At 43.9% G+C, this 24,946-nt stretch overlaps 1 protein-coding gene across 3 annotated transcripts in view; it reads left to right on the top strand.

Annotated features, from left to right (window-relative positions):
• The window catches only part of TBC1D9 (TBC1 domain family member 9), a 119,892-nt gene that overhangs the window by 75,266 nt on the left and 19,680 nt on the right, over nucleotides 1–24,946 (top strand). For 2 of the 3 annotated variants that reach the window (XM_040967411.1, XM_040967409.1), the window contains exons 6-13: nucleotides 1,027–1,234; nucleotides 6,572–6,778; nucleotides 7,951–8,121; nucleotides 8,698–8,848; nucleotides 13,172–13,386; nucleotides 15,426–15,543; nucleotides 17,023–17,308; nucleotides 17,713–17,842. In XM_040967411.1, the coding sequence (XP_040823345.1) occupies nucleotides 1,027–1,234; nucleotides 6,572–6,778; nucleotides 7,951–8,121; nucleotides 8,698–8,848; nucleotides 13,172–13,386; nucleotides 15,426–15,543; nucleotides 17,023–17,308; nucleotides 17,713–17,842 (1,486 nt within the window). The remainder of the gene's footprint in view (nucleotides 1–1,026; nucleotides 1,235–6,571; nucleotides 6,779–7,950; nucleotides 8,122–8,697; nucleotides 8,849–13,171; nucleotides 13,387–15,425; nucleotides 15,544–17,022; nucleotides 17,309–17,712; nucleotides 17,843–24,946) is intronic. The other variant, XM_040967410.1, reaches the window with a different exon arrangement.

The following is a 24,946-nucleotide window of genomic DNA, read 5'->3' as shown; positions in this document are numbered from 1 at the left end:
ATTAGTATGGCTTTGGTGATCCGTGGTATTTCCGGTGCTGTTGCTACACTGGATTAAATAGCAAATGAAAGGTAAAGAAAGAACAGTTGGCAGTTACAGATTTCCTGTTTAAGAATTCAGTGGTAAAGAACCAAGGATGCTTTTTGTGTTTTAAAATTGAACATATGATTAGATGGAGGAGGCTGATGAAAAGAATTTTATTGGTGAGGGTGATTGTGGGGACAGGAGAGAGCTTAGGGATAAATCTTTAATAAGAAAATGGATTTAAAATATTATCTTGTAAAGAATGGTGCGGATACATATGTTTGTTGGTGCCTCTTCATTTGAAACAGAAAGGGGAACTAGGAATAGGTGAGTGTGAGGATGTAGGTAGACAGAGGGAGGAAATTAGAGGGAACTTGTATGTTAGGCATCTCTTTGTTGTGTGAAGCCAGGAACCAGATTGTCATGGGACTGAGATGTGGGTAGGGTATGGGCAAAGACTTGAAGACTGACTTGATGAGTAGGGAAAAAATATTCCAACAGGGAAAGGGTAGTAGCCAACAGAAGACCAGCTGAGGCTGGCAAGCGCAGTCGCCCAAGAGCTGGATCAATTTTGGTGGCTTTAAGTGTACTTTTGTTGTATATTTAGGGTTCAGAGTGCTGCCTAGTAGGTCTTCATGACTGCATTCTTATTGTACCCCAAAGGTGGCTCTTTTGAAGAGTCAGTTTTGACAGTTATGGTACTATTTTAGAAAAGGCAATTTCCTGTTCAGGTCTAATTTTTCTAAGATTCTTTCATATTCATAGACAGTGACTGTGAACTGACCGTGCAAGGGACCTGTGTTTATTAAGGTAATTGCATCATGCTTTTGGGTCACTAGGTGAAGTTGACTCCAATATGAAATCAGGAAGATAGAGATACACCTACCAAGATGGAGGAGGGGAAAGTCGGGGTGGGGAAACTCAGTCTCTCTATTGTTTCATCATTTAGAGGATATTATTTTTTTTTTCTGTGTGAGATTAATAGTTATTGTTGCTTTTCAGTGATTTGGATGCCAGGGCGAAGAGTGAGAGATACCGGGCACTTTTCCGGCTGCCCAAAGATGAGAAATTAGATGGCCACACAGACTGTACCCTATGGACTCCATTTAACAAAATGCACATTTTGGGACAGATGTTTGTGTCCACAAATTACATCTGCTTTACCAGCAAGGAGGAGAACTTATGTAGCCTCATAATCCCACTCCGGGAGGTAAGTGTCAGGTGAAAATAGGGGTTATGAGTTTCGTTTGTCATACTTTTCTACTTGAACCAAAAATGATGCCTTTCACCAGCAATCAGTTGCCTTTTAACCAGCGGTGATTATCATTCTTGAGTGGCACCTGCTTTTCATTTGTTGCCTTTGCTGAAGACAGCAATGACTGCAGTCCCTGTGAGATGACTCAGATACAGGTTTCATCATTATTCAGGTATTGCGAGGCCAGTAGATCAGTGCTGCTGGAAAGAGCTGGTTGTATACACACATCCCAAGGGGAGAAGACAGGCTGTTCCCCATTGAACGTCACTCAGAGAAATACCGAGGCCCATCACGAGGCAGAGGGGTGAGGGAAAGGTGGCCAAGTTCCTTCATTGTGATTTCAGAAGGTAGTAATGACCAGGCAGGGTCAACAGGCTTAGGAGTGACTACACTGAAACATTTTGGTAGGCGCTGAGCAACGGGGCTGGCCCTAGCCATCTAATCTACCACCTGCCCTGGGATGACTGGCTAAAGGGATAGTGGCCCCGGGTCTGAGTGCCCTTTAATAAAAGAGGTGTCTGGGGTAGCTGATTTGCTTAGGAAAGCTGTTATTAAGGCATTGGTAGGGTGATTTCTCTAGGGTCTTTAAGGCCCTAAGATGTCAAAGCACCAAACACTGAAACTTGAAAACAAGGTTAAAATGCTTGACTCACACACAGTCCAAGGGCATCTTGGTCCAAGGGGGGTGGTGCAGAGGGGAGTTGGCCCAGTGTCCAGCTGGCTCTGCCGATTGCCTATGCTTGAACCAGCAGGCTGTGGGTCTCCGTCATGTCCCAGAGCCCATTCTGGGATTTCTGAATCTGAATGAATCCTTGCAAGCTTAGGAATCTGCATTTAGTAAGTTTCAAGCCCTGTTGGCCATGCACACTAAAGTCTCAGAAACTTTGTTAGGGTGGTGGGCTCCATTCTACCTTGCCAGATTTGCCTGGTATTTGTCTGGAAGCTTTGCTGTGAGGATTGGGATGCAGATGTCAGAGGATGGGCAGTTTCTGATGTGACAGCTTCTAGCTAGTTTAGCCCAGCACTTTCCCAGAAGCTGACATGGGCAGAAGCTTTGGGCATTTAAGCAAGAGTGTGCCTCTGTTATGACTTCCTATAGAAAAAGACTCAAGTAGTCCTCTGCCCCGTTTCCCATTTTTTAACTATGTAAATAAGAAAAATTTCTTCTCTCTTTATTTTTAAGAGTAATCTATCTCTATCACAGGAAATTTATAAAAGTACAGACCAGCATAAAGAACAGTATTCACTAATTGCACTATTACTGTTCTGTTGTATGGCCTTCTAGACTTTGCTGTATATATATCATTTATATATAAAATTTATTGTAGGATTTAAACTTTTTTTTGCATATTTCCTGTAATATTGCATCTATTTTAAATGTGTGCCCCAATTCATTAAATTTTCTGTAATATCATTTTTTTAAAAAGATTTATTTATTTTTATTGGAAAGTCAAATATACAGAGAGAAGGAGATACAGCGAGAAAGGTCTTTCATCTGATGATTCACTCCCCAAGTGGCCACAATGGCCGATGCTATGCTGATCTGAAGCCAGGAGCCTGGAGCCTCTTCTTGGTCTCCCATGTGGGTACAGGGTCCCAAGGCTTTGGGCTGTCCTTGACTGCTTTCCCAGGCCACAAGCAGGGAGCTGGATGGGAAGTGGGGCTGCAAAGATTGGATCCTGTGCCAATATGGGATCCTGGCATGTTCAAGGCGAGGACTTAAGCTGCCAGGCTACCATGCCAGGTCCCTAGAATGTAATTATTCATAACTGCATATTACTTTAATAAATATATTAGGTTATTATTTTATAACTTGCATTTAAAATTATGTATTAATTATTATTATTTAAAATGTAAAATATTAGGACAATAAAATTGACTGGGAATGAGTGTGCCGCCACTCTGTTTTTTCCAGAGGACAGCAGGTCAGGAAGCTGCTGTAAGGTGTCCTCTTCCCCTGGTGGTTAGCCGTGCCTAATCTTGAGTCAAGTCTCTTTTGTTTCTGTTGACAGACAGCTCAGGGTAACTGACAAAATGCTATTAGCATTCTCAAGCCGTCCTTGGCTGGCTGGTCTTCCCTAGGGGGCTGAGATAATTCGGTCATATTTCTGGGTAAATCAAAGAAAGGGCAGTCTGGGAGTAGCGTTTAGAAATAAAGATGCTGCCGTTGGAGTATTCTGCTTTAGAGGAATGGACTGTGGAGACAGCAGTGCTTTCCCTTGGACCTGAAGAAAAATTGTGAAGATTATTTATGATTGCTCCTAACCCTAAGTGATGGAAAGAAGCAAAGTACTTAGATAACAGCCACATCACAGAAGCTGTCCTCTGGGGTCTGTGTGAGTACCATGCCCTCAGCTCGAGCAGGGTGCCTCCGGGAACTGAGTGAAGCTGCTGGAGACACAGAATTCTCTATGAAACATGCATCTTACAGGGAATGGCTGCTCTGAGGATTGTGTGCAGCAAGAATTATTGCTTTAACATTTTATATATATGTATATAGTAAAGATAGTGATGAGGTTAACAACATAGATGGACTCTTCAAAAAGTTGGGGGAAAATCCACAGCATGGAAAACCTCTGCATGGATCTCAATTTTTGGCACAGGAAACTATTTATTCTAATTTTCATGAACTTTTTGCAGATTCCTTGGGCATTCTGTGTGTTGGATTAGGGTAGTGCCAGTCGGCGGACGGCAAGCATTGGTTCAGAATGTGGTTGCCCCGAGTTGTGAGCACATTTCTGGGGCTGCAAAGCAGGAGGGTGCAGTGATCTGAGTAGGTGCCTCATTGGCTGGGAATTCCACATGAAGCTTCTTTCTCTTTTTTGATTAAGTGCTTCTTACACATTCAATATTGAAAGTCACGATTTGACTAAATCCTAATCTGCTTTATAGGCCACGTTGGGAATGGCAGTGTTGAAAAAATTGCAGAAAACCCTAATATAGCTGTTTTTTTTTTTTTCCTGGTGAAATGAAAGTATGTGATACGAGTTGTGTGGAACCCACTTGTCAGTGGAAAATGCGTTGTAACTCACCTGACACCTTGCACATGTCACTCAGGGTCTTTCTTGTTTTGTCTATTCATAACCAACCCTGAGAGAGTGCTGTTTCTCCAGTTTGACTTAATCAGAATCCACATAGTTATCGATGATTTAGACACAGAATTTAAACCTTTACTTTCTTTGGCATATGGCATTTCGTCCCAGATACCTGATGAGAAAAAAAAAAAATCCAGGAAATTCTAGGGCCCAAGATTGTGGCACAGCACATGAAGCTACCTCCTACAACAGTGACATCCCTTATGGGTTCCAGTTCAAGTCCTGCCTAAACCACTGGTGATTTAGCTCTCTGCTGAGACAGCTAAGAAAGCAGTGGAAGGAGGTTCAAATACTTAGACTGCCACATCCACTTGGGAGACCTGGATGGAGTTCCTGGCTCCTGGCTTTGGCCTGGCCCAGCCCTGGCTGTTGCTGCTATTTGAGGAGTGAACCAAGGATTGGATTATTGCTTGTCTGTCTTGCTCTCTCTAACTCTCTGCCTTTCAACTAAAATAAATAATTTTTAAAAATTATTTATCTAGTAAATCAGGTATTATAAAAAGAGCTTTTATAGGTGTTTGAAAAATAAGTGTTGGGCCCTGCACTAATGGGTAAAGTCTTCACCTTGCAAGCACCGGGATCCCATATTGTCACCGGTTCTAATCCTAGCAGCCCCACTTCCAATCTATCTCCCTGCTTGTGGACTGGGAAAGCAGTCAAGGACGGCCCAAAGTTTTGGGACCCTGCACCCGCGTGGGAGCCCGGAAGAGGCTCCTGAATTCAGATCAGTGCAGCTCCAGCCGTTGTGGCCACTTGGGGAGTGAATCATCAGATGGAAGATCTTCCTCTCTCTCTCTCTCCTCCTCTCTATATATCTGATTTAATAGTAAAAATAAAATAAATGTTAGAAAATGTCTTTTAGCACATGCTGTGTTATGGAAAAATGCTTTTCATGAAAAGGAGTGTGATGTCCTTTTCATTTCTCAATCTTTTGTGGTTTGTTTGCATTAGAACAAAAATCCTTTTATGTACAGTTCAACTATCTCAAGAATTAATTTTGACAGATATTTGCACATCTAAATGTATGTTCTAGAGCATGCACACACGCACTCAGTCTGTAAGTGGACATCAAGTCCTGTAGTGTTTTCTGTTGTAGACTCCAGCCATCCCTTTGGGCATTTGGTGCCATGCAATCTTTCAGGTTCCTTGAATAGATTTTCATAACTTGAGCTCATGCAAAAATTCTTAAAAAATTATACCTCGGAGAAAATACGTATCATATAAAAATGCCAATGTGTAGGCTGCTGTTGAATCTGTGTAGACTGCTTGTGGATAGAAAGGAAGGAAGCAGAAGAAATGTAGCTTTACACATCTTGGCAGAGATTTTGTAAATTAAACCATCTACCTAGTGCTTGCCTTCAGATTCCTTTCTAATATGCTAAAGAAAAAAAAGAAGTGTTAATGTATTTATCCTGGCTTCCAGTTAGGAAGAATCCGATTATAAACAACCGTTCTACAACTTTGGTTTCGGGCTAGCAAGGATGTCTGTCCAGCAAAGCGTGCTGGACTGTGGCGGCCACACACACGTGCACACATGCCTGTTCAGGAATTGAGCCTTTGAACTTTAACCTGCAAGCATCCACGGGGCCTGATGAGGGATTGGAGGTTTTGTGAAAGTCACGCTACGGCACACTCATGAGAGGAACCGAGTGTGCCAGGCCATCTTGTCTCATTCAGACAATGCAGCGGCTAGGAGTTCTCTCTCACACAGATCCATGAAATTGCAGTGCAAATCAAAGAATGCCTCAGCCAGAAGGGCTTCTGCCTCACCATACTATTGGCGTTTAGGGTCAGACTTTGTTCCTGGGAGTGAAAGAATGTCGCATGCACAGTAGGCTGCTTAGCAGCATTCCTGGGGATGGCTGTTAGATGCCATGAAATGCTTCTATTGGTGGCAACCAAAAATGCCTGCAGAAGTTGCACAGTGCCTCCTGGGGGTGGGCGTAACAAAGCTCCACTCATTGTAGAGCTATTGCTTTAGGAAGTCCAGTGAGATTCTTCCGGTGCCTGGTCCAAGCTCCAGTTTGGGGTTGTTATGGGCTGTTTTCTTTTGTTGGGAAAGTCAGTGAATCTCAGTTGTCCTCAGGAAGCTGTGAGAGTGTCTCCGGAGTGCTCAGAGTGCCCGCTCCTTCGTGACGGCGGCCCGCAGCTGCAGCCTGGGCGGTTCTCACACTTGGTGCTTCCTGTTTTGTTTCAGGTGACAATCGTAGAAAAGGCGGACAGCTCCAGTGTCCTCCCGAGTCCTTTGTCCATCAGCACCAGGAACAGGATGACCTTTCTGTTTGCCAATCTAAAAGACAGAGACTTCCTGGTGCAGAGGATCTCGGATTTCCTGCAGCAAACAACTTCCAGAATATACTCGGACAGAGAGTTGGCCGGAAGCTACAACAGCTCAGATGACGAGGTCTGTGCGGAGCACCGGAAGCTGTGACGGCTTGTCCTATTACTCAATCCAAGAGTGATCCTTTCTTTGTCCATTTTGTTTGTGCTTCTGTGCTAAGATCAGTGCCTGCTCTGGTGCCCAGAAGGGCAGCTGAGCTAAAATCTCAAGGGGATTTGTATTCGGCATTACAGAGCTCAGAGGAACCTTGCAAATCGTCTTGGCCTGACCCTCTCATTTTAAAGGAGAAGAAATTGCCAAGTTTTTTCTTTTCCCAGTTATATAGCAAGTGAATCTTATCTATACTGTCGCCTTGTTGGCAATGGTAGAGGGCAGTAAATAGTCTCAGACCTGGCATGAAGCATCATTATGATAACTTTATACATATTGTGTATATGAATATGTGTATTCATACTGAGGCTCTGTTGAATTAGGTCATGAGCCAGTGTCCAGGGAAACAGCTCTGAGGAGATAAGTGACAAGCTAATGTGATACAGCAAGTTACTGCCAACTAAATCAAGTTTATTTAAAAGATGGCAAGCTCATTGTACTGGTGTTGTGGCATACTGGTATCCCATATGGGTGCCAGTTTCTGTCTCAGTGCTCTACTTCTGATTCCGTTTCCTGCTAATGACCCAAGAAGTAGAATGTGGCCCAAGTGTTTGGGCCCTTGCCGCCCTCATAGGATGATAGCTCCTGGCTTCAGCCCTGGCCACTGTGGTCCTTTGGGAAGTAAACAAGCAGATGGCACTGATCCCTCTTAACTTGATCTTCCAGATAGATAAATCTTTAAAAATGTGTATATTTATGGTATGCTGATGTATAATACCCCTTATGTGGGCATTTTTGAGGCCTCAGAAACTGCAAATGGAGTGCAAATGAGATAATCCTATAAGCTTCTGAATTAACTAGTGTGATTTGAATACAGGCTAATCAGAGAGGCAAATGGCCAACTGCTTGTTGCAAAATGCATTTAAAATAGAAAAGAAGCCCATTTGAGGCTTGATGCACTGTAGCCTGTGAGCCCGTGCACCACACGCCTGTTGTATCTCTGCCAACTGTTCACTTGCCATGCTGCTCCTGATTCTTTCCATAGGGAAAACTTCCTGGAAAGCATGGCAGCTGTTGGTATCTGCACAGGGCACACTAAAGAACTAGATTCTGTCACAATGGCTTGCTCCTCTGTGTGTCAACAGGTGTATTCTCGGCCCAGCAGTCTCGTCTCCTCCAGCCCCCAGAGAAGTACCAGCTCTGATGCTGATGGAGAGCGACAGTTTAACCTCAATGGTAACAGCGTCCCCACAGCCACACAGACTCTGATGACCATGTATCGGCGGCGGTCTCCTGAGGAGTTCAATCCTAAACTGGTCAGTGCCTCTGGCTTTCGCCAAAAAACTTTCATACTAAAACAGTACTGTGACGGTTGGGAGGTTAGGTGTGGCTTCTCCCCTTGCCTCCCCGCTCCCCATAGATACAGGAGAAAGAAATGAAAAACTTAGAAACAATGATCACACCCCCTTTTTTCTGACCCTCTGTTCTTCCCACCCTGATCAACTCTGTAAGCATCATGTAAAATTTTTTAAAAAGTAATGCCATAAAAATATTAGAGTACAAGTGAACTCACAAATATTTTTGGCCTACATTTAAAATAACTGATTCACTGTACTTCGGCGAGTGGACATAGAACCATAAATATAATTGGTACCCCACTGCTTTCTCAGGTGTGTAGGGTTTTGATTGCAGGTCATGGAGCAACTGCAGAGCATCATGGGTTTGTAAAATTAGGGAAAGAGCCCCAGAAAGTCTGGAGTTCATTCGTGTGAGTTCTGTATAAAATTGGACCCTTCTGTCCGCAGAAAACACCGTACTGACTCCCTATCACTCTTGTCCTCGCTGACCTTTAAACACTAGCGGAAGCATGATTGTTTCATTATGTCTTTCAGGCGAAAGAGTTTTTGAAAGAGCAAGCCTGGAAAATTCACTTTGCTGAGTACGGCCAAGGAATCTGCATGTACCGCACAGAGAAAACGCGGGAGCTGGTGCTGAAGGGCATCCCGGAGAGCATGCGCGGGGAGCTGTGGCTGCTGCTCTCAGGTAGGGCCTGGACTGGGGATGCCTGTGTGTGCAGGTCCCAAGGACTCCCTGCTGCCCCCTGCCGTTCGTTGTGGGTCTTTTTTTCCAATATGCCGACTTCCAGGATGGGATCATTAATTTGTTTACCTTTCCTTTCCTAAAAACACTGTTTACTGTTAAACAGTCCAAATGTTGATGTCATCTTCCCTTCAGCAGAGCCAGTATCATTCAGAAAGCAAAGTAGGCTGACAAGGAAGGAAGGGCAATTCTATCCTTGACATCTGCCACCTCCAGGAGTCCTTGGTCATGCCTGGAGCCCTGGAGATTAGGTGGGAGTCTGTGCCAAAAGCCCCTTCAAACTGTAACCTGAATTTCAGGAATGGAGGGGCCAGAAAGACAGAGGGAGCTGTGTCCGAGGACCAGTGACCAAAATGCCTAAACACAACCCTTTGGGATCCATACTTTGCTGCTTCAGAAACCAGAGGTCCTTCAGGCTGAGCCCAACACTACTGCCTCCCATCGCACAGCTTGGGATATACCAAGGATCTCTTCTGTCACAGTAACCAGAGCATTTCCTTCGGTTTCATCAGCCTTGAATTTCATAGATATATCTTTCTCTACCGAATTTTACAGAAAACCTCAGAAATTATTGCTCTTTCTGTCCTGACATAATGGATCAATTGTCATCCTACCCGTTCAAGTGCTGGAATTCCATATGTGCATTGGTTCATGTCCTAAATGCTCCATTTCCGATCCAGCTCCCTGCCTGTGGCCTGGGAAAGCAGCAGAGAATGGCTTAAAGCCTTGGGACCCCGTACCCATGTGGGAGACCCAGAAGAAGCTCTTGCCTGCTGGCTTCAGATCAGCTGTGCTCTGGCCATTACGGCCACTTGGGAAGTGAACCAGTGGACGGAAGATCTTTCTGTCTGTAGCTCTTTATATCTGCCTTCCCAATGTAAATTCATCAATCAAGCTTTTAAAAAGTCACTCTTTCTAAAATTGGATAGGAATAGTAAGGTGGTCCATAATGAATTGTGATTCTTGCAAGCAGGAGGCTAGAATCCTGAACAAACAGTTTTATCTCTTTCCTATGAAACTGTTTTGTTGTCATTTATATGTCTTCCTTCCTTTTCATTTTCCTTAAGTAGACCATCCACAGTTCTTCATTTAGAAACTCGCATTTGACTCTCCTCATCGCGAATTACACATCAAAGCCAAGATCATTACCATCAAGTCTTGTCTTCCTTGCGCTTGGTGAACTAGTCACCTTGACAACCAGGCTCAGATCGCTGATAGAGTAAATGAAAGAATTCCATTTTCAGCCTCCTTATTCAAATGAGAAGTTATTTACAGCTACATCCGAATGGAAATGAAACTCAAAACAATCCCACTGCTGAGGTACACTCAGAATGACACCCAGGGTTTCCTTCCATGGCCGTGGGCTATGAGAGCAGGCGATGGCAGAGGCTGCCGGCACCTCTGGGGCATTGGGAGGCACCAACTCAGTCTGTAGTTTTGCAGCCATAGTTGGGGATTCACGTAGAAGCCAGCTGGCCCCTGAGGGACATCTGACTCATGATTGGGAGGCCCAGCTTTAGTCCCATTTGCTTCTCAAGACCTTGCAGTCCCTGCACCGGGAACTGTGTCCCACCGAAGTAAAACACAGGTCAGTGGGCAAGAAATGCCATGATATTTGCCAGGAGAATAGAAAAGAAGCCAGTGTAATATTGCTGTCCAGAGGCTGCCTCCTCCCAGGCAGGTGTGAGGGACAAGTCTGGCTCTCAGGGTGACCCTGAGGACAAGGAGGAGGTCGGCCCAATCATCTTGGGGTCCCAATTTTAAATTTTTACTCAGTCCATGTGATAATTTGGATGTAATTAAAAAAAACTTTGTTAGGGTATAATTCCAGTTAAGGTCTATAGTTCGATGGTTTTTCCCCCATATAGTCACAGTACTATGCTGTGCTCAGTACAATTGATTTTGTAGTATTGACATTCGTTATATCCCCACCCCGAAAATACCCTGCTCCCTTCATTAGTCATTTTCCTCTTCCCCTTAAGCCCCATCCTAGCTTCAGTGTACTAATCTGGCAGCCACTAATCTACCTTCCAGACCTGTATATGTAAGTACTCTGGACACTTCATATAAATGCAGTAATATATATAGTTTTTTGTAACTAACTTCTATTATTTTGAATAATGTTTTGAAGGCTCAGCCATAATGTTGGATATAGAAGCATTTCATGAGCAGATATGCTGTTATGTGGATGTACTACATGTCTTTTTATCCATTCATCAGTTGATGAACTCTTGGTTATTTCCCGTTATTGGCTGTCACATATAACAATCCAATGAATATCCATGTTCAAGTTTTTGGACATGTGTTCATTTCTCTTGAGTATGTACCTGGGAGTGAAAATTTGACATGAACGATAACATTATGTTTAAACTTTTTTTTTTGTTTTTGCTTTTAAAATTGTGAGAGGCAGAGGCATAAAGATGAGAGAGAGGTTTCCTATATGCTGGTTTGCTCCCCAAATGTTCACAACAGTTGGAACTGGTCCAGGCTAGAGCCAGGAGCTAGATCTGCATCCAAGCTCCCACATGGGTGCAGGATATCAACCCCCTGAGCCGTCAATACCAGGGACTTTGCATTAGCAGGAACTTGCAGTGGAGGGCTGGCGCCAGGTATTGATCCATGCACTCTGATGTGCTGCATGGGTATCTTAGCCCTTGGGTTTAACTTTCTAAGGAACTGCTAGACTGTTGTTTCCAGAGCAGGTGCACTGTTGCACATGCCCACTGGTAATTAGTGGGCATTTCCATTTCTGTACATCTTCCCAGTACTAGCTCTTTATTGGTTATAATCATCCTCGCAGATGTTATGCGATACTCATTATGAATTTGATCTGCATTTCTCTGATGGTTAATGATGTTGAGCTTTTTTCTTTTGTCTTTTTTTAATGTGCTTATGGGTCATTTGTATCTCTAATTTGTAGAAATGCCTCTTTAGATCCTTTGATATTTTATTTGGTTCACTTGTTTTCCAATTATTGAAATGTATATTTTTAAAACTGTTTTAGATCAAAGTTTTTATTTTAAAAATGACTGTTTTACTGTCATTTGAAAAAGGAATACATTTTGATTTTACAACTTATCTCTCTTTATTAATCTTTTTTCCAGTGAGGGGGATAAGGGGAGTATGCTGGCATGGCGTCAAGAGGTGTACTTTCTTCTCATCATTTCAGCTTTTATATTCAAGTCATTGATATGTTTCAGTTAATTTTTAAAAATTATTTCATTATTTGAAGGGCATAGTGGCAAAGGCAGAAACAGGGAGTTTTCCTTTTTTTAACTTATGTTTTATTTGAAAGTCATTGGGGGCTGGGGCAGGAGGGTGTCACAGAGAGGGAGATCTTCCAGCTGCTGGTTCAACCCTTTAATGGCCAGGGCAGCCGGGGTTGAGCCGGGCTGAAGCCATGATCTTTATCCAAGAGCTTTATCCAGGTTTCGCTTGAAAGGGTTACCAGCCCAAGGCCTGCAGTCATCTGTCATTGCTTTCCCAGGCCATTAGCAGAGAACTGGAGTGTAGCAGACATAGCCCAGCCTTCCTCTATGCCATTGACACAGGCTCTCATGAGTTAATTTTCTGATTTTTCTTATGTGGTATGAGATAGCAACTTAGATTCATTCTTTCCCTTGTACGTGCCCAGTTTTCCCCACATTATCTGTTGGAAGGACTGTTCTTTCCCTATTGAGTTGTCTTAACACTCATGTTGAAAGCCATAAATATGAAAGTTTACCTCTGGATGCTCAATTTACCACGGCCAGAACTGAGCTGATCGAAAGCCAGGAACTTCTTCCAGGTCTACCATGCAGGTGAAAGGTCCCAAGGCTTTGGGCCATCCTCCACTGCTTTCCCAGGCCACAGGCAGTGAGCTAGATGGAATATAGAATATCTGGGACATGAACTAGGCCAGTATGGGCTCCTGACACTTGAAGGTATAGGACTAGCTAACTGAGCTGCTGCACCTATACACTGTGATAGGAGATGTGGGTGTCTCCTGCAGAGGCTTAACTGTGACCCCAAATGCCCACCCCAAATACCCACCCCACGAGATTTATAAATAACCAACTCACCGTGGAGTTTAAATGGGAATTGAGGCCACAGGTTAAATGTACTTCTTTAGTTATAAAGGCAGCATGGCACGTTTGTGTGAATCTGTATTAATTTTCAAGGATCTTTTGATGAATAAGAAGGTGGGAAATTCAGTGGGCAATTTATGGTTGTACAGGCCGATGGCCAGGGCTGCTGCTTTCACACCCTGTGTTGGATGTTTCCCAGGTGCCATCAATGAAAAGGCCACGCATCCCGGGTACTATGAAGACCTGGTGGAGAAGTCCATGGGCAAGTATAATCTCGCCACGGAGGAAATTGAGAGGGACCTGCACCGCTCTCTCCCAGAACATCCAGCATTCCAGAATGAAATGGGCATCGCTGCCCTGAGAAGGGTATTGACAGCTTACGCTTTTCGAAATCCCAACATCGGATATTGCCAGGTGAATGCCATGCATGGTTTAGACTAAAAAACATAATCTCTCTGTTCCATGAGCCAGGCAACAGTGTGCAACTCTTCATGTTCCAGCCCGTTGAGGTCTCAGCATTGTTGACACTTGACCATGATGATTTTGTTAGCATGGGAGCTGGCCTATACTTTGTAGGATTTTTAGTAACATCCAGCCCAGACCCACCAGGTACCAGTGGAACTCTCCAGTGACACAATCAAAAGTTCCCAGACATTGCCAAAATTCCCAAGGAGCAGAATCACTAGAGATCGACAACTATTGTACTGAGCCAGGAGACAAGAACACCTTCTGGGTCCGCCAGTGTTGAGCTGGGTGAGCTGTGAATGACCCACCTGGTCATATTGTCTGATCCATTGTTCACCTTATGCTGAGCACCTGGCCTATCATGAGAGATGGCTACAACACTCCTCCTTGCCATTCTCTTCCTCCAGTAGTATCCTTGAAAATACAGCTTATATTTGCATGCTAGGGTGATAATATTTAAAGACTTATTGATTTGCAAAAAAAAGAAAAAAAGAAAAAGGCAGAGGGGTGGGAGGAGATATTCCCATCACTAGTTCACTCTCCAAGTGGCCACAAAAGCCAGGGCTGAACCATTCCAAAGATAGGACCTCCATCTGGGTTTCTCACTGGGTGGCAGGTACACGAGTCTTTGAACCATCATCTGCCACTTCCAAGATATGTTAGTAGAGGTGGATTAAAGCAGAGAAGTTATGACTCAAGTGGACACTCTAGTACAGGATGCGGTGGCTTAACCTATCTGTGCCATAATGCCTGCTCCTCTAGGGTCATGTTTTAAAATAGGCATTACTATAAATGCCTAACTTGGTAAAACAAACAAACAAATAAAAGTTTCCTGTGTGTCAACTATAACTGAAGTTTTCCTACATGTGTATGCACATACACACACAGCTACCTACTACGTGAGCACACACCTGCCTTCGTGTACTACATCATTTATCTTTTTGATAGTTCTTAGTCTCCAGAAATCCTCAAATTGGTAAATTGACCTTTATTTGCTTTTTTTTCCTCTCTGACACCAGCATTTTTAGCTCTACAAAGAGCTTATCATCTTTGTGTTCTTCATCCCCAACCCCATGCCTTGTTACCTGGTCCAGTGCCTGTGGCAAATTGAACCTCCCCAAAGATCACATATTCTCTGATCATGGACTAGAGACAAAAGGTTAATTCTCAAGTGGAATTTTAAACATAGTTTCACTTAGGTAAAATACTAAGACTTTGAGAAATATATTGTACAAGCCTGGTGAGCAATTTCTGCTTTTTGGAAGATCAAAAGAAGTACAAGAGTTAGTTGGCTTCTCAAACACTTGTCTTTTGATCCTCTGTTTTTAATTAAGAGACAATTAAAGTAGTGAAGCTGTTGAGTGCTCACGAGCTACCTGGTAATGTCTCTTAATAAATGAAGGTTACTTTGGAATTTAAATCACTCCCGCCTATTACTGCCATCCTTACCCAAGGGCAGAAGGGATCTAGCATTGAAAGGGTTCATTGTTCTTTTGGAAAACCATGTGTGCTTGTGTTCTGGAAGACTGAAAGGGAAATAGCTACCTGACTGAATTAAGGATGAAGAATACTGAAAAATATTAGCAGATTGAAAACTTAGTCACATTGCTCTTGGGCAAGGTTTTGGACCAAACGCAAGTGCAAGTTTAGAGCTCATCTTGGTTACTGGGGACTAATAAACACTCTTTATTAGAGACACTTTCTCAAGAACTTCAGGTATTTAATTTTTAAAGGCCATACACAAAACTAAATTGGAAGATTTGAGAGAGTGAGTTTGTCAGTAGAGTCTGAAAATCCTCATCTGGTCTTTGCAGAAAGGGTTCCCTGGCTCTTCTGAGAATAACTTTGTGTTTTTTGTTTGTTTGTTTTTCTTTTTTAGTGTGTGTGCTGCTGAAGTGAGCACCTTGTAATTTTTTTTTTTTTTTTGAGTTAACATTGTTGCCTATATTTGTAAATGTGACTGAGGAAATGCTCCATCTTTCCTTTAGGCCATGAATATCGTCACATCCGTGCTGCTGCTTTACGCCAAAGAGGAGGAAGCCTTCTGGCTGCTGGTGGCTCTGTGTGAGCGCATGCTTCCGGACTACTACAACACCAGGGTTGTCGGTACGTGGGGGCCATCGGCATCCTAACCTAGATCGCATGGGTGTTTCTAGAGCAGTCGCAGCTGGAACACTGTTCCAGTCACAGCTCACCAAAAGAGATTCAGGTGATGCCAGCTTTCTAAAGTGGCATTGGGAGGGCATGAGGAAATACAGGCACTGAACATCAAGGAGCCCCTGGAGAGAGAATGCACACGCACCACCGTTACAGTCGGTCAGTAGGAAGCACTTGATGTCGTGTCAGTCTGTAACAAGGGAGAGCTGCAGCAGTGCGCCAGCTGTTAAAGAAGTTGTGCAAAAACATTCTGAAAGAAGAGAATAGAACCTATGGAAACCATAGGTGTCCAGAAACAAAACAAAACAAACGAAAAAGCTGCCGGAGTAGAGATAATATCATATCAAGGTTTGCCCAAGTTAAGCTTGTAATACATATTTTCTTCAGAACTGGTTTCATTGAGAGCAAACGGTAATTGTAAACATTTAAAAGACAAGCATTGTTATTACTGCTTATAGTTCCTCCATTGTCAGCCATTCAGTTTGGCAAGAAAAGGTAGTGCATAGTGCAATGTCTGTTCCATGCTTCCCTCCTTATTCTATCTAAACTTTGGCTTCTTAATTTGATCTAATGAAAATGCATGCATTATCCAAAAATAACAGAGAGTTGATTATGATTGTGTAGAGTTGCAGTGACTTTAAGTTTTAAAACTCACTGGTTAAACAAAGATTCATGAGACCAACACTGTGGTGTAGCTAATTATTCTACCACCACCACCAATGTCTGCATCCCATAGGGATGCTTGTTTCATTTCCAGCTACTCCACTTCTGATGCAGCCCCCCGCTAATGCACTGGGAATGCCAGGGAAGATGGCCCAAGTGCTTGGGCCCCTGCACCCAAATAGGAAACCTGGGAGAAGCTCCAGCCTCCTGGGTTAGGCCTGGCGCAGCCCCTGCTATTGCAACCCTCTGGGAAGTGAAATAGTGGGCAGAGGATCTTTGTCTTGTCTCTCCCTTCCTCTCCATGAACTCTGACTTTCAAATAAAGAATTAAATGCTTTTAAAAAAATGAAAAGAATTCAACTATGAGTAATCATAGATGCCCAGAACAATTTTCTATTTTTATAAGTTAGAATTATCAAGATAGCAGCTTCAATATGTATTTGGAGCTACTTAAATATACATTTCATGTCTAGTCAAACATTATCTTGCCAAAAATAATTGTAGGTCACGAGAGCTTTGTAAACCGACTTTTGTAGCAGTCCTTATAGTTGTCATATTATTGCCCTTATATCTTAAGTGAAACAGGACAGAAAAAAACCAGAAAGAATGAGTGTGGTGGCTGAGCTGTGTGGACACCCCAGGCACCAAGAAGAAGGGGGTCAGAGTGCTGGTCAGCTGTCATTGTACAGTGCAGCATTAGAGTGGGGCATTTAGTCAGAAGGATGTTTGGTCAGCCTGTGTTGTTCTGTGTCTCCCCTGCTGCAGGTGCGCTGGTGGACCAAGGCGTCTTTGAGGAACTGGCACGAGACTATGTCCCCCAGCTGTATGACTGCATGCAGGACCTGGGCGTGATTTCTACCATCTCCCTGTCTTGGTTTCTCACCCTGTTTCTCAGTGTGATGCCCTTTGAGAGTGCCGTGGTAGTGGTTGACTGTTTCTTCTATGAAGGAATCAAGGTGATCTTCCAGTTGGCCTTAGCGGTGCTGGATGCAAATGTGGACAAGCTGTTGAACTGCAAGGATGACGGCGAGGCCATGACTGTATTAGGAAGGTATGGTAGTTGGCTAACTGAAAAGTTCCTTGACTTTTCCTCCCTGTACTTTCCCTCTTCGTCCCTCACTTTGTCTTAACGGACTTGAAGGTCATTATAATGTTCACTTCTGTGCAGAGCTGAGGATTGATTTTCATATGCTTTTTTGTTTCTTAGAAGTTATAACTAGCTTAAATCTAGTTTTAAGGAAATTCCTTTTTTTTTCATTTTTTATTATATTTTTGACAATCTTTACATAGTTAATTAGGGTAAAAAGGTTCAAGGGCTATAGGAAAATGGGAAAGACTATTATGTCCATATTGTTTCTGATTTTAAGGAAATTCTAATCCTTTGTTTCAAAATGCAGAAGGTGGAAAATATAAACCCAGAGCTCTCAGTGGCTTCTGGTTCATTTCTTCTTCCAGATATTTAGACAGCGTGACCAATAAGGACAGCACGCTGCCTCCCATCCCCCACCTCCACTCGCTGCTCAGTGATGACGTGGAACCGTACCCGGAGGTTGACATCTTCAGACTCATCCGGACATCCTATGAGGTGGGTAGTGCTTCCCAGCTGGATGTTAGCAATGTCCCAAGTCTCAGACAGAATCAAGTCCCACACTACCACTGGTAATCTGTCTCTGCCTATTTTTGCTGCTAAAATAGAATATGGCTAACTGGGTCATTTTGAAAGCATTTTTCATAGTTCTAGAAGCTGCACAGTCCAGGAGCATTGTGCCAGCAGATTTTAACTCATTGTCTCGCTGCTTCTAAGATGGCACCTTCAATGTTGTGTCCTCCAGAGAGGCAGAACATCAAGTCCTTACTTCACACAAGGGCAGAAGAGAAAGAACCTGCTTGTGCAGCTTTAATGCGTTCCTAAGAGCCGAGCCCTCAGGATCCAAATACCTCCCATTAGACCCTATCTCCCAGGGCTCTTGCATCAGGGATTAAGCAACAAATGGAGTTTTGGAAGAGTTTGAAATGTTCAAACCATAGCATAAACAATGGTTTTGTCTGCTTAGTTTGAGAACTAGGGGCAATTTTGGTCTCCAGAGATGGACACTGAACAGTCCTAGGATTTTTAGTGCAGCTCATCCCACAGTAGCAAATATTGTACCGAGCTCTTGCGCCCTAGCCCTTTGTGGTGCCCACTCTGCAGGGCTCAGTAGTAGCAACTCTGATTCAGTCTGGGATGGACTGGGGAAAGGCTAGGGGAAGCTGTGCTTCCTCAATTACTTCCTGTTCCTATGCTAAGTAGGTATGCCTGGGCTCCTCTGAGACACTGTGAATAACCTATCCAGTTATGGGCTTGTCTGGAGTTCTAGAATTCCTCTAAAATTGCTTGGCCTGGATGGGAGAGGATGCCTCCTGGGCTGCACTGACCAACAGCTCAGCCTGATCGTCTGCTGAATCCCAGAATTAGAACTAAGGAACTTCTGTGCCCGAAAAAGCCACTGTGGTTTGTGGACAGCCAGGATTCAGTGCCCACCCCACTGGATGGCTCTTCATTTCTGATCCTTGGTTTGGTAAATTTGTGTGGCAGCAATTGCTAAGAAAGAGCACGCAGGCATAATCTACTGACAGGTCTTTCTGCATGTGTTATGGGATTGTGTGACTGATGATGGAAATACCCAGCCAGCAGCAAACTGGATAGGAAAGGAATGGTGAAGATAGCGGAGAGGTCAAAAAGTCTCCCTGGGGTCGGAAATTATTCCCTTAAACAAGTAGTGGTATGGATCTGGAAACGTTTTCAGAAATATGTAACTTTGATTAAAATAGGAAAATGACTGATAAATTATATTAAGACTCTAAATGCTTTGAAAAAAAATCAGTTGTTTTAGAATAATAAATAACATGATTATTGTGGAAATTGTTGAGAAATGTGAAGGGAAATATAAACTGTGTCCTTTGAGTATTTCACAATCTTTCCTAAAGGTTTTTTTTTTTTTTCTTTAAAGATTTGTTTATTTACTTGAAAGGTAGAGTAGCAGAAATAGAGTGTTTCCACCCACTGATTCACTTCCCAAATGGCCACGATGCCTGGAGCTGGGCCAGACCAAAGCCAGAAGCTAGGAACTTCTGGGTGGTCCATGTCGATGCAGGGCCTGAGCACCTTAGCCATTTTCTGCTGTTTTCTCAGGCACATTAGCAGGAAGCAGGATCAGAAGTGGAACAATTTGACATGACCCATCTGGGATGGGCAGAGGCCTAATTTACTATGCCATAACACTGACCCTAAAATGTTTTTATATTTACAACATGTACTTAAAAATTCAGATTATATGCAATACTGCTTTATCCTATTTTTCACTTAAAATGTACCATGAACATTCTCTCGTATATTACATATTGTTATTTTTTTTACATATTTTTAATTATTTATTTATTATGATCCAGGAGCCTGGAACCTCTTCCAGGTCTCCCGCGCGGGTGCAAGGTCCCAAGGCTTTGAACCATCCTTGACTGCTTTCCCAAGCCACAAGCAGGGAGGTGGATGGGAAGTGGGGCAGCCAGGATTAGAACCCTCATCCATTTGGGATCCTGGTGCATTCAAGGTGAGAACTTTAGCCTCTAAGCCACTGCACCGGGCCCTATTAAATATTATTTAAAGGCACAATTTTAATGTATTTTGTGTTCTACTTCATTAAGATAATAGGTTTATTCAGTTATGCATTTGTTGAATGTTTCCTTTGATTTCTTCCAAAATTTCCAGTATTTTGTCACTTTCTGTTGACATGCTGTTGAACACAAGTGTCATGTCTGATTATTCTTTTAGAATCAAAGAAAATAATTTATAGGAAGAAATCGAATAATATTTATTTATTTTTAGGCTCCTAGCACATGCTACCCAATTCCATAAACCTTGCCCCAATTTATATTTCCCTAGTAAAGAATAGGAATGGCTGTTTTACTTCCATGTTTCTGAAACAAATTTTTATCCCTTTGCTTTGAAAAAAAAAAAAAGGGCATTGCCTCAGGACTTTGGGACAGTACTCTAACAGGAAATTTGGATGTTTTATTCTTCTGGAAATAGACCTTTTGATTGTAGGCAGTAATTACAATTACTTGGATTGTTTTATTAAAGATATCCCTGAATTTGAATCATTAAACTTCTAGATCAGCTTTATTCAAAGTAGCAGAAATACTAGCATCATGCTGAGGTCAACACTTTGCCCACGCTTGATGGAAAAGAGATGAGATGGAGACATGACCAAGGGCTGGTTTTCATTTACATCGTGTCTGGCGGATCCTAACGATGATGCTAAGGCTGCCAGCCATCCCATCCCAGGTTGCAGCAAGTTTCCTTACACTGCCGGGGAAGACGCTCCCCTTTCCCCTTTATTTATAGCAGCGCCTACATTCTCTTTTGAGCATCACTGGCTTTCTATTTCCTCTTCTCTGCTTAAGTGTTCCTGCCCTGCGGATTGTTCTCCAATGTTTTATAGATCACCCTAAAGAGAAAACAAACTCTTGCTCTTTTTTCTTACTCCTAACCATTACATTTATGCGTCTCAATCCTGGCTGTGCACTAAATCACTTGAATTTTTTAAACCCAAGCTTTTGAAAATACAAATTCCCAGGTCCACTCTAGACCAGTTAAATCTGAATTTCTGGCCTGCGGCCAAGAATGAGGTTTTTTTTTTTTTTTTTTTTAAGTTTCCCAGGTTATTCCAAGTGCCTAGTGAGCATTGAGGTTCATTTCTGTAAATGTGGAAGGAGGCACTAATTGCTATAGTGGATTATAACCTTTGTGTAGCATGATGCTCGAATGTTCTGAGTACTACAGAGCACCTCTTTCCATGCTACGGGAAAGTTTAAACATGAACATTGAAAAGTGGGGATGAACTGCACAAAGCACTTTCTTGTTTTGAGATTTGGTTCGGTGTTCTGCAGGTTGCTGCAGCTGGCCTGATATGGACCATTTTGAACTTGAAAATTTGTGAGTGTCTTGTAGGAGAAATCTTACTCGCTATCAGTCTTTTGTGGAAAGGGATTACTTAGGTGGTTTGAGACTCCTGTCTTCCTCTATGTAAATTGTGCATGTAAGGCTCTGCACTTTGGCCAGAGTTGCACAACAGAAGGCAAGGTGTGAGTCTCGAAGTTCAGCTCAGACTAGAAGCCCCTCCTGGAAAGCACCAGAGGCTACTAGCAGATCTGACAGCAGACACATAGCCAGCACAGCAGTTCTTCACTGTCAGCATAACCCAGGGAAGTTGAGTCTGAATTAGGAAAGGGTTGCGGCAAGTTCAGGATTATGTGTCCAGCTCATTAATGATGGTTATCATAGATCCCACCCAGTAAGAGCCTGCCATGTGTGGCCCAGGGTGCCAGGTGATCTGTAGACAGCCCTGCCAGTTAACTGTTAAGTCATATTCAGGTGAAGATATAAGCTGAGAGATATTGAGGCACTAGTTCCAAGCCACACAGCGGGAAAGAACAATGTTAGGATCCAAGTAACAATAGTTCAGCATTTCATTTGTGTGGATCAGATGGAACTGTGGATGGATATAAGTCATAACATTAATTGTTTGGTTCAGCAGAGTTTGGTTGGATAGTAGGGGTACTCAGTAGATACTAGAGAGTGAAGAAAGTTTTTATTTAAGTACATTGTTTCTGCTTACTGTGCAATAAATTGCCAAGGATGAGAGTTGAAGGAATAGACAAGCAAAGAAGACACTGTGGTTGTTTTAGGGGAAGGCCCAGAAGATGCAAAGGATGGCATTTTTCTATTCTTTATTAAAACATGTCTGAAGCCTAGAACTGTGCTAAGCCCTGCACATTCTTTTTTTTTTTTTTTTATAATTTTTACATAGCTGATTAGTGCACAAAGAGTCAAGAGCTACAAGAAAGTGGGTAAGACCACTGTTTCCACACTAATATCTTTTTTTTTTTCTATATCTGGGGTAAGGGGATAGACAAAGGGAGAAGCCCCACCCAGCCTCCCACCCCTCCCAGGTCCCCGATGTAGGGCACGCTCTGAGGGTCCTGCTCAAGCAGTTTTGATAGTTCAACAGTTCTGAAATGCTGCCAATCTCAACATTCCAACCACAATGAAATCTCTTCAGAATTCACTGGCTGACATAGTCTCTTCATGGTTGGGGCTCTGAGATCAGTAGTTCAGTTGGAGGGGTCCCCAAAGAAACTTCAACTGAGGTGATCCCAGACCAGATTCTTGTATGTGCTTACCAGTACAGGGTCCAGCACCGTCCATCGCCCCAGTCAGTTTATGCACATGCAGGTGGTTGCAATTGCTGTGTCAGTTCTGTTTCCAGCCCTGTCTTCCATGCGAACCGGTGGATGTTGCAGTCTGTCTAGCCACGCCCGCCCCAGTCCTGTTTTTCATGCTCTCCCCAGAGGAAGGTGCCCACTATTTCCCTCCTAGGCCACTTCCACTCCCAGATTATGCACTCTCCAGGTGGTTCTGAAGTTTAACTTGACAGAATTAGCCCCCAGTACCAGCATCTGCCAACTGATGCTGCGACAAAGCCCAACCAATCCTCACCCTCTCTAATTTATGCTTGTACCAGTTGGAACAGTCTGCCCAGCCTTACTTTTCCCTGATCTAGTTCACGTAAGGCCCACAGGTGTTGGAGCCCTGCCTGGCCTGGCCTGGTCTGCTCCCATCCCAACTCAGGCTCTCCAGTGGGAATGGCTGTCCAGCAGGGGAGCCCTCCACATTCCCCTTACTGGCTTTTCCCCCTCCCTCCCTGGTTCTCATGTGTGCTGGTTGAGCACTGCAGCCAAGTCTGGTATAGCCCACCTCACCTTGGCTCAGTAGGGGCAGAGACCTAGCCTAGTCCATTCTACATCTACCCTGGTTCTCCAGATGGTGCTGGAGGCTAGCCCGGCTAGGTGCGCCCAGCCCCAGTTCACACATGTGCCAAGGGAGACTGCTGTTATATCTAGAACAGAATGCTACCCACCCTCCAGTCCCCGCACTCACCAGTGGGAACCCCAACCCACCAAGGGTGTACTCTCACAGCTCCCCATCCAGGCCTATTCCTGACCCTAGATTACGTGTGTGTCAGTGGTCGCTCTGACCCAGTTGGCTTAGCCCTTCCCCTGTCTTGGCCTTTGCCTTGATGCTGTGGCCTAGTATCCCTGGCTCATGCTGACCACTTGATATAAGAGACTAGCTTGACATGACCTGTGCTCCATCCTGATTTCTGTTCTTCCTTGTGAGTTAAGTTTGCTTGGCCCTGTCCGGTTTGCCCCCTTCCAGTTGCAGCTAAGCCCACCCCATGTCTTGCTTTAGAATGCATATTCGGGTACTGTTGCCTTGATCTGCCCAGACTGTTATCGGTTCCTTTACCCATAAGTGAAGGCAGGTTCCATGGTCACACCTAGCTCAGCCCATCACCACACCAACTTGTGAGCTAACCAGCGGGACTTGTATTTCCATAGGGTTTAGCCCACACATCCCCAACAGAATTTACACCCAGACCTGGTTCTCTTGTGTGCTGGTTAGTGTCTTGACCCTGCCAAGTGTGACCCATCCCCTGTTCCACCACTCAGTCAGGTACTGGTACCTTGCCCTACCAGACAGGCCCCCATCTATAGCTTTGGTGTGGACTGGTGTGTGGCAGTCAGTGATGCTCTATGCTGACAGCATATCTCAGGCAGGATTCCCACATGGGCTGGTGAATCAGTCTGGTCCAAATAAACTTATGGACTCTCCCCTCCAAACCACCAGGTCTCAGTCCCCACACTTGCAAGCAAGTTCAGTGACCCCGTCGCTGGGAATCACCCAGAATTCATCCCTCACCTACACTCATACTGGCCTTATCCATAGATGTCACTGGGCAGCAATTACATACCCTAAAAACCCTAGAGCTCACCGCCGGGCGGACAGCAGGCAGAGCCCAAAGCCAAGGACTCAGTCACTGCGTGGCAGCAGTGACCAAGGCCTGAGTCCCAAGCATTGGGTCTGGCCTGGCTCGGGTACCTAACCTCCCACCCCCTGCATCCGCCACACTGCAGGGGCTTTCACCCCATCTTCACAGCCAAACACTGTCCTGGCTCTTCCTGCCACAAGATGGTGGTGGCAAGTTCTGAGAATTCTTTATCACCACATCGTGGGAATTGTTAAGATCCTCTCTGTGTAACAAACTGATATTTTCAAGTGCATTGCAAGTCAAAAGATAATTTCCATCAAGTCACCACCAAGTTCCAACAATATTTTCTTGATCTTTGTATCATCTTAATTCTTATTTTTTATAGTATTATTTAAAAGGATTCCTTTATCTATTTGAAAGATAGAGTAACAGAGGCACCACACAAGAGGAACACAGTCCATGATAGTTTCCATTCCCAGTTTACCCCTCAAATGCCCACGACAGCTGGAGTTGGGCCAGGCCAAAGTTCAGAGCCAAGACTTCCATCTGCAGCTCCCAAGTGAATGTCAGGAACCCACACCCTTTGGCCATTATCCACTGCCCTTCTGAGACTGGAGGCAGGAAGCTGGATCAGTACTGGGGTAGCCAACATGCAGGTATCCCGAGTGGTCACTTCACCCATGCTGCCACAGCGCTCACCTCTCTTGCCTCGTTTTAAAACAAGATGTGGATAGTATATAACTTCATTTGTAAATCCTTCCTCTTTTGTCTAATCAGAAAGGTGATTGGACAAGACATGGTTTCTTCATCCAAAGCTTTAA

This window comes from Ochotona curzoniae, unplaced genomic scaffold, assembly GCF_017591425.1.
Source record: "Ochotona curzoniae isolate NIBS_2020 unplaced genomic scaffold, NIBS_Ocur_1.0 scaffold_4506, whole genome shotgun sequence".
Taxonomy (NCBI): domain Eukaryota; kingdom Metazoa; phylum Chordata; class Mammalia; order Lagomorpha; family Ochotonidae; genus Ochotona; species Ochotona curzoniae.
Note: the sequence above shows the minus strand (reverse complement) of the source record. Positions and strands in the feature narration are given on the sequence as shown.